General features: G+C 46.2%; 1 protein-coding gene across 2 annotated transcripts; it reads right to left on the bottom strand.

Moving 5' to 3' along the window:
• Positions 1-466: 466 nt before the first annotated feature.
• Positions 467-9825, bottom strand: Arl2bp (ARF like GTPase 2 binding protein). Of its 2 annotated transcripts, none has more exons than XM_085681978.2 (6): positions 9583-9825; positions 8822-8883; positions 4847-4953; positions 3848-3933; positions 3119-3215; positions 467-2081 (listed from the first exon to the last, which is right to left on the bottom strand). In XM_085681978.2, exons 1-6 carry the CDS (start codon positions 9618-9620, stop codon positions 1980-1982), a joined length of 492 nt encoding a protein of 163 aa, XP_085538104.1. In that variant the 5' UTR covers positions 9621-9825; the 3' UTR covers positions 467-1979. The 2 variants fall into 2 exon arrangements, with proteins under 2 accessions (XP_085538104.1, XP_048288251.1); XM_048432294.3 differs by lacking the exon at positions 9583-9825 and adding an exon at positions 9248-9377.
• Between the last annotated feature and the right edge of the window lie 63 nt (positions 9826-9888).

The following is a 9888-nucleotide window of genomic DNA, read 5'->3' as shown; positions in this document are numbered from 1 at the left end:
AACTTGCAGTCTGCCTGCCTTCTGGATCTTCCTTTTTTTTAAAAAAAAAAAAAGATTTATTATTTTTATTTCATTTTATATGAGTGTTTGTCTACATGTATGTATGTGCACCATATGGGTGCCTGAGGAGGCCAGAAGAGGGCAGTGGATTACCTCAATGTGGACTTAGTGTGAGCTGCCATGTGAAACAAACCAGGGTCTTCTGTAAGAACAGCAAGTGCTCTTAACCACCGAGTCCCTTCAGTAATTTGTCTATATTTATTTGTTCAATTGCGTTTTTCAACCAGGCAGGTTGGCCAACAAACCTTAGCAAGTGCTTTCAGCATGCTGCCTGCGGTGAGCACTTCTGCTCCCAAAAGGAACAGGAAGGGAAAGCTAGCCTGAGACATGGTGACATTTACAGAGCTGGCCCCACAAGGGCCTTTGATGTCAGAAGACCAAAGCAACAATAACCGGATGACAGTAGTTACATTAAAGTGGACAATGCTCCACTTTTTTTTAATGCCCTTGCCAAACACCTCAAATTTTACTCATTTTACAAAAGCACTAAGAGACACATTGCTACAGAAAAAACACAGCGCTTAGTTTATATCCTGTAAAGTCAGAACGGTCACATGGAAAGTCAGTGTGGATTCTTATTTTTACTATAAAAGTTAAAGCCAAAAGCATACATTAGGAATCAAACTGTTCTCTTCTTTCTAGAGATGTGACACACATGTTTTCTGGTTGGTGACAGTAAACCGAAGATGACAGGTGACCACAAAAACTGTCTACTGCACTGCACCTCCCCCCAGGCTGAGCTGGATCAGGGGAGCATTAACTTGGCAGGAGAGATTGTTGGGAACAAACTGCAGAGTCCCTACTCTCCCAACAGAAAACCAGCTCATTGGCATACACAATGGACTGCAGATAAGCATGCATGCGCAAACACAACTAGCACACTGTCGTGAGGGGACTGCAGACAAGCATGCGCAAGCACACTTAGACACTGTCGTGACAGGACTGCAGACAAGCATGCACGCGCAAGCACACTTAGCACACTGTTGTGACAGGACTGCAGACAAGCATGCGCAAGCACTTAGCACACTGTTGTGACGGGACTGCAGACAAGCATGCACGGGCACACCTAGCATGCTGTCCTGACAGCAGCAGCCTATTTCTAGCATACAGCCTGCTTGCAATGGTGCCCAAGAGGGGCACTAATTGGAAAGCAGATTTGCACTCACAACTAAAAAGCACACAGCATATAATACTTTGATCTTTTAAGTGGTTGATCTTGGGCATTCCAAGATCATACTCACTAGGTTAGCCTGAGTTTTCATCTATAAAAATATGTTTCTTGAAAATAATGCTTAGAGACTTAAGAGAAACAGTGGGACTACAGCAAGACCAGCAGCGTTTGCTGCTCAAAGATTGCTAATGTAAGGTGGGGAGTTCCTTTTCACTTGTGGGAATCAATTTCAGTTGATTCCCACAGCCACTCAAGCTGTAATTACAGGAGATCCAGAAGTCCAGACAGGCGCAGGCAGCCCCAGTAACTCCCTAGATAAACACTCCGAAACGAAAACCCCACTGATGATGAGGACAGAATGACTCATGTGAAAACAGTTGTGGGTGCACAAGGACACGTGTAAAGCCTGCTGGGATGAAGGGCTCACGATGGTGTGTTGTCCACACTGCTGACACACTACACTACCACATTGCTGGTGAAGGGCCCCCAGGTGAGGTGGCCAACATGGGCCTGTTCCAGGGATCACCCAGAAGCACCTGGGAGTGGCCTGCATTGGGACAGGAGGATGAACATGAAGGTTACTGACTATAAGTTGTTTCTGGACAATGGCCAGGAGGGTCAGTCATGTTTCCCAGGACTCATCAATACTTCATAGGAATGAAGGGCTGTGGCACAGTTGGTCTTTCCATTTCTGAGCTGGCTGGGCTGGTGACCTCACAGTGGTCACACCCACGTCTGGAGGTGGAACCTAGTGCCGCAGGCTGTTCTGGGAAGCTGCTGTAGAAGACGATTTGCACAGAGAAGTCACGACCAAGCCACTGCTTAAGTCCAGTCCTCGGCCTTCCTTTTCCTGCAGGCAGAAGCAGAGAACTTCAAGATGCCAGCAATGGGAAGAGCTTTCCTAACCCAGGAGTCACCAGGGGTGGGGAGTAGTGGGGACAGCAGGTTAGGCATGTGAGCTCCCAAGGATACACAGGGAGAGACAAGGCAACAGGCTGTTTCCAGTTTTTCTCAATTATGGCCTTATATGGGGGAAAAAAGAGACTTTCTTGGGGCTGGAGAAATGGCTTGGTGGTTAAAAGCACTGGCTGCTCTTCCAGAGGACCTGGATTTGATTCCCACCATCTTAGCACATAACTGTCTATAACTCCAGTCCCGGGGGATCCTACCCCATCTTCTGATTTCCATGGGCACCAGCTATACATGTGGTACGCCGACATACATGCAGGCAGACATTTATATACATAAAAAAATAATAAAGTTTAAAAATCATTGACTAGCTGGGTAGTGGTGGTGCACACCTTTAATCCCAGCACTTGGTAGAGGGAGGTGGATCTCTGTGAGTTCAAGGTCAGCCTGGTCTACAGAGTGAGTTCCAGGACAACCAGGAATACACAGAGAAACCATGTTTTCAAAAAGAAACAAAAGGCTCTAAGTGGGAATTGGTATAGTGCCATGCCTTTAATTTAATTCTAGTACTCAGGAGACTGAGGCAATAGGATCTCTGAGTTTGCCCAACTTAGTCTACATAGCAAATTCCAGGCTAGACAGCAAGACTCTGTCTTAGTACACACATAAACAAGTATGGCAGCTGCTCATTGCTTGAAACTGTTTTCATCTTATTTAAAGGAGTCTGTACAGTAAAGTGACAGAATGAGATTTACTCTTTGTTGGGAACACTGATATCGTTTCATCAAGACATAGAAAGGTCCTGGCTGGCATGGAGCAGCAACTTCTATTTATTCCTCAAAAGCTAATGAACAAACTAATACTAGTTTTAAGCAGGGGACAAAGGATAGAAGGTACAGGGCAGGTTGTCTCTGCAGCTCTACCTCTTGATTTCCGCAAGGCTCGCTGAGGCTAAGTAGGGGAGCACTCATAACTTACTGCTCTGTAGTACAGGAACATCTCCTTGAAAGCCAGAAAGTCCGTGAATGTAAGCAGCATGTCAAAGATGTCACCAGCCACTTCATCCTTATGGTGTCTGAAAAGGACAGAGTGTTGGCTTTGTGAATCAACAGGAAGACAGATTTCTTTCAAGGTACACAAGTCAGGCACAGTGGGGCATGCCTGTCAGCACCTGGGTGGAGGCAGAAGGATGAGGCTTGTAACCAGCCTTGGCTCAAAGCAAATAAACAAAAACCCTAGATAGACAGACAGATAGATAGATAGATGGACAGACAATAGATAGATAGAAAGATAGAAAGTTAGAAAGAAAGAAAGAAAGATAGATAGATAGATAGATGGGGCAGGAGAGATGGCTCAGTGGTTAATAGCACTTGCTGCTCTTGCAGAGGACCCAGGATTGTTCCCGGGATACATGTGGTCACTCACAATTGCCTGAATTTCCAGCTCTAGAGGATCTAAAGCCCTCTTCTGGCCTCTGTATGCTCCTGCACACACATGGTGCACATAAGCTCATGCAGGCTCACACACATACACATAATTTTAAAAATGAATAAATAAATATCTTTAAAAAATGCCTTGCAAAGGCATAGAGGGCCTCTCACTCAGGGCCCAGCCACACAGAGGTCTCAGTGAAGAAAAGGAGAGTGGGTTTTCTTCAGTCTTGGGAGGAAGAGGGGGAGCACAGAACCAGAGACAAGCTCAACTCACTGCAGTGTGGTTGTGAAAGCCGCCATGTTGAAGCCTGGGATACGCTCCAGCAGCTGCTCTTCAATGTACTTCTCTACCAGGGAAATCTGCAACGATGGAAACAGCAATTTGTGGGCCCTCTGGGAAGATGGGAAACTTTGCAGAGCCTAGATCTGTCCTTGGCAGTCATCACTTGTGATCATGTGTGCATGTGAGTGTGTGTGCTATGTGTGTGGTATGACTGCATATATGACATCAGTGCAAATGGCTGCAGAAGCCAGAGGAAGGTGTCAGATCTTCTAGAACTAGAGTTATAGGTAGTTGTTAGTTGTCAGTCACTGGATGAGCTGTTGGAATCAATCTGCAGTCCCCTGGAAGCCATCTGTCCAGCCCCGTGTTTAATTTCATTTAACTTATCATTATTGGGTGTATGTGTGAGGGGGCATGCATGTGCTACAGTGTGCATGTGGACATCAAAGGACAACTTCCAGAGAATCAGTTCTCTCCCTCCACCTCTTGCTGGCTTATATTTCACAGCACACAAATGCAAAATATCACAACTGAAGACAAGATTATGTTGATGGCAAATTTGTTTTAATCAAGAAGTTGCAAGCTCATCAAATACTTCATGAATGCCTTTTAGAAAATAGCTCCAAGATCTGGCAAAAGGAAATGATCTAAACCGGACTATAATCAGCATTGCTCTCGGCAGTGCTGGCAGATATAAAAAGTAAACCAATCCCAACTTTTTTTTTTTTTTGCTTTTAAAGAAATAATCTTGCTAAACAATCTAAGCTGACTTAAAATTCACTAGGTAGCCCAGGCAGGCTTATAGCTTGCAGCCATCCTCCTGTCCCAGCCTCCTTAGTGCTGATTTACATGTTCCACCAAGCTTTGTAATACCTTTTGATACTAATTCAAGCTTCTTGAAGATATATATTAATTATACATAAAAGATCTAAGTTCAAATTTTAAAGAAACCCTACCTAATCTTCTGGTAAGAGAGACAGATCTACTTACATATTCATTAAAAATAGGGGTATAGGTGAGTTTATTCTCTTCTGTATCTTCAAACTCCTGGTAGTACTTGTCCATGAAGTTCCTCTGCAGTAACTGGAACTCGTCATCTGACACAGGGAAGTTCATTCTTTGTAACGCGGTGCAAGGCTACAGGGCCACTTTTCCAGCAGCCGCACTGCAGCTCACAACCAAACTCAGGTCCCAAGAGGTCCGATGCCCTTGTCTGCCCTCCACAGGCATCAGACACACACATTCATTCAAGCAAAACACTCAGAAATAATAAAATAATAAAATAAATAAATACAAAATCTAATTTAAAAAATTAATTTAATAAGATATACCTAAAATTTAAAACTTCAACCTTTTCAAAATATGCAGTTTGCTGGCTTGTAAGTGTGCTCACATTGCTTTTCAATATTTTAATTTTTAGCTTTCTAAGATAAGGTCTCCACAGATATATATTCTTGGCTGGCCTGAAATTCACTATGTAGACAGGCTGGTCTTGAACTTGTAGCCATCTTCCTGACTCTGAGTGCTGGGGTCACATATCAAGAAAATTATCCACAATCAAAGCTGGGCAGTATTGGCACACACCTTTAATCCAGTACTTGGGTGGCAGAGGCAGGCAGATCTCTGAGTTCTAAGCCAGTGTAGTCTACAGAGCGAGTTCCAGAGTAGCCATGACTACACAAACCCTGTCTGGAGAAACCAAAACCAAAACCAAACCAAAACAAAAAACCGTGCTGGAGAGATGGCTCAGTAGTTAAGAGTGTCTCTTAACCTCTTAACCTCTTCCAGAGGTCCTGAGTTCAATTCCCAGCAACCACATGGTGGCTTATAACCATCTATAATGGGATCCAATGCCCTCCTCTTCTGAGCAGAGGACTATGCAGACAGAACACTCATATACATAAATAAAAATAAATATTTTTAAAAAATAACAAAACAGGTATATGCCCTAATATAGCCAAACAGAATAACTTGTGAATGTCCCTCACACTAAATACCAAGAACTACCTGGTGACTCTCTTTCACACATAAATTTATTGTGTACACAAAAGGTCAGCTCTCAAATTGGGAGACTTTAATAGCAAGAAGCTCTATCCCTCCTAATTAATTTTTTACTATTAAATAACGTTTTATTTATTTATTTTTATGTGTGCATGTGCACAGGCTTGCCATGGTGCAAGGGAGGAGGTCAGAGAAAAACCTGCAGGAGAAGGCTCTTCCCTTCTACTGTCCACCACCAATCTCGGGAATCGAACTCAGGTCGTCAGGCTTGGCAGCAAGAGCTTTACCTACGGAGCCATCTCATTGGCCCTCATTTTTTAATTTTTTTTTTAACCTACATATTTATTTTGAGACTGGGTCTCACTTAGTAGCTCTCGCTGAGTAGCCCTGACTGGCCTGGAACTCACAGCAATCCACCTGCCTCTGCCTCCTGAGTACTGGGATAGATGGCACGTGTCATGGCACCCACCTAGAGATTGGGTGTTGATTCTCCTTCTACTGTGTGTGTCTCACAGACTGAACCTGGACTGTAGGCTTGAAAGCCATCTTGCTGACCCCCCCCCTCCTATTTTACTATCATTTTAGAAGCAGTAGTGAAAACAGTGGGTTAAAAGACGGGGTCTGCAAGAGGCCACTGCTTGGGTTCAGACCCTACCTCAGCCCTGTACTCTGTGTAATCTTGGACAAGTGGCCTTGTTTTTGCAGACCCTAATCTCCTCAACTGTCTGTCACAGGGGCTCGCTGGGTGGAATTCAGGAGAGTCCAGATACAGATTCACAGCAAACACTTGAGGTCAGGTGTAGCGATTCTGAACTGACTAGTCTTTCTGTAACAGGGAAACCTTCAAAAGTGACCCAGACCTAAAGAAGCCCATTTCTCCACAATAGGAGGATATCCATGGTGGGCAAAACAACTCAAAACTCCTCAGGAGAGAGCTTCTGCTGAGATGCAGGATGTGAAGGTTCAAAAGTGTTGTCACTGGTTTTCCAGATTAATCTGGGTTAAGATACACACCAAAATTTAGACAGCAGGGTTTTTCTCAATTGTGGGAAAAATTGATAAACTATCAAAACTTTGTCCAACTTAAGTTTCTTCCTAGTTTTCTTCAATTTTGGATTTATCACTGCCTTCTGGCTACTTAGTAGAATACACAGATGCCTAAAGGGATCTAGAAATAGGAACCAAGAATGCAAAGAAATAGGAGGGTACATTGGCTCCTGCCTGCAATCCTAGCACCAGGGAGGCTGAGGCAGGAAGAGGGAAGAGCAAGGCTGGCCTGTACATGAGACCCTAAAATCAACGCTCTCAACACAGAACCAACCGAAAAAAACATATAAAGAAAATAGAGGGATCCAAGCCATCCGTAATGGTTCATACCTTTAATCCCAGGTAGACAGATCTCTGAGTTGAAGGCTAGCTCAGTCTACAGAGTTAGTTCAAGAACAGCCAGGGTTACACAGAAACCCTCTCTCAAAAACAATAACAATGAAAACTAAACAGTAGCAAAAAAAAAAAAAAAAAAAAAAAGCGATCCAAGGAGATTTGACACCTTGTTTTTGCATGGTCAAGTGCTGCATAGGGTTATGAGTTCTGTTCTGTTCTGCATGGAAATGCTAAAAGCTCAGAATGATTCAAAATTGCTCGTACTGTATATGTAAGACAAAGTCGGCCAATATTACCTCAAGTCTTGCCAAGAGCTCTGTCCTACCCACCAGGTGACTGATTTTCTGAATTTGTCTCCTCTGAGACATTGAATCAATCAATGGTCGTTACGGAAGAAAGCACTGGATCTTACCGAGCAAATCCAGGACCTGAGCTCCCCCAACCTCTTGCCTCTGCTTGCCTGTGCTGAGATTATAGAGGTGTGCCACATACCAGGTTTCGGGTTTCTTATTTTTTAACTAAATTCTTGTTTGTTTGTGCATGGGCACGTGCCTGTTACAGCCTGTGTATGGATGTCGGAAGATAGCCTTTGGGAGCCAGTTCTGTTTTGTGGATCCCGGGGATTAAACTAGCATTGTCAGGCCTGCTGGTGAGTGCCTCTACCCACTGAGCCATCTTGCTGACCATACTTGTTTATAAGACAATTCTTTTTTTTTTTTTTTGATAAGGAAAAGATATTTATTTAGCTCACAGGTCTAGAGGCTGAAAGTCCCCACAGCATGCCACCAGCTCTGGCACATCACCTCCTGGTTGATGACACCACAGAGTTCACACAGCAAGGCAGGAAGCCTGAGAGCTGGAAGGGGCTGGTCTTACTCTTCCATAACAACCTTCTATGGAGAACTGACCAAGGTCCCATGAGATCTAGGCCATGGCTGCAAGCTTGTCCACCCACCTCCCACCAGGCCCCACCTCTTAGTGCTCCCATCACCTACCACACTGGGTACCAACCTCCAGCACACAAGGCTTGGGGGCCATATCCACACCTCCACAACAGATGGTGGATCATCCACCTCCTCCCCTCCTCAGTCCAGCTAAACTCACTAGGCCCTGCAGGGGGATGCAGAGACCCCAGCTCCCAGCCTGCTAAATACACACCGTTGACTGAGGCCCATGTAAGACAACAAATCTTAGTATGGCTAGCTTACTATTGCTGTGTTAAAATTTCGGTGTACCTGGACGTTCTCTGTGTTTTAAAAATTAACTCCTCAAATGTATTTCTTTGCATGCTCTGACAAGCAAAGGTTTGGGCTGTTGAGGTGGCTCAGGGGCTAAGGGCACTGCTATACAGGCCTGGTGACCCGACTTCAACCCTCAGAACCCACATCAAGGTGCAAGGAGAGAATCAACTCTACAAAGTTGTCCTCTGACCTTGTTGTCCACTTGTGCACAGTGGCCTAGGAAACCCCCCTGCCCTCAATCACCATAAATAAATACATTTTAAAAATTGTTCTAAAGCAAGGGACTATCTACATAAGAATTAAGGGACTAGAGGGATCGCTTAGTGGTGTAGAAACTTACCCATAATAATGTCTTCCAAACACCCAACTACAGCATCAAATTCTGCATCAGAGGCGGAGGAGCTGAAAAACACATTAGAAATAAGTGCCGGACCAAATAATTATTTTTGAAGTTGAATTTATGTTTTCTGTGGGGATGGGGATTGAACCCAAGGCTTTGAGCATATGAGGCAATCACAACAACAAAGCCCGACACATTTTTTAAATGTAAAATTTCCAACGTGCCTAAAAAGAATCACAAGATGAACCTCATGTAACTCAATTTCAGCGGTCAAGTCTAGTCTAGAAATCCCAAATACAGGAAAGTATCCATGACCAAACCCTAGGTAAGGCGATCGATCACAAAAGCAGCAAACACGGATATGGGGAGCAGAGCTGGCGTGGCACATCCTCTGACTTCCGCATGGGAATCGCGGGATCTACTCACCGCATACTGGCTCTTAACGCCAGACAGGTGTATCTGCTGGTGAGTGTGACCACCGGAGGAGCACGGGCCCAGAGGGTAACTGGATCAGGAGTGGCCTGAGATGGGCGGTGAGGCCGCCGCCAGCCCTGGGCAGCTCAAGCCCTCTAGGTTTTACTGACGGCCAAGATTCAGGCCAGAGGATTGTGATGGAAGCGCTGGTAATCGGTGACACAGCCCCGCGGAGGCCGCGGGTGGGGAAACGCCCCGCTGGAGCGGAGCCCCGGCCCCGGCCCCGGCCCCGGCCCCGGCCCGCCTGCCCAGCCTGGCCCGCGCCCGACCCCGCAGGCGTCACTCACAAGGACAGCGCGAAGCTCTCTTCTTCGAGTGCGTCCATTGTCGGGGCGCCTCAGTCACCGGCCCGGGCCCGCGGCCCCGCCGCAGCCTCCTACCTTGCCTGCCGCCGGGCCCGGCTCAGCTCTGGCCCGCGCCGCCTCAACCGCATCAAGGGCCCTCAGGAGGCCGCGCCCGCGCCCCGCCCGGTGATCGCGCGAGGCCGGGGCTGAGGCTCCCGGCTGGGCCCTGCGCCCGCCGGCCTCTCGCGGGGACACCCCGCTACAGTCTGTTAGGGCCCGCGGTCCGCCGCAGCCCCGCCTCCCGTCACC

Source organism: Myodes glareolus, chromosome 22 (assembly GCF_982192425.1).
Source record: "Myodes glareolus chromosome 22, mMyoGla1.1, whole genome shotgun sequence".
NCBI classification, from domain to species: Eukaryota; Metazoa; Chordata; class Mammalia; order Rodentia; family Cricetidae; genus Myodes; species Myodes glareolus.
This window is presented reverse-complemented; position numbering and strand designations above follow the sequence as displayed.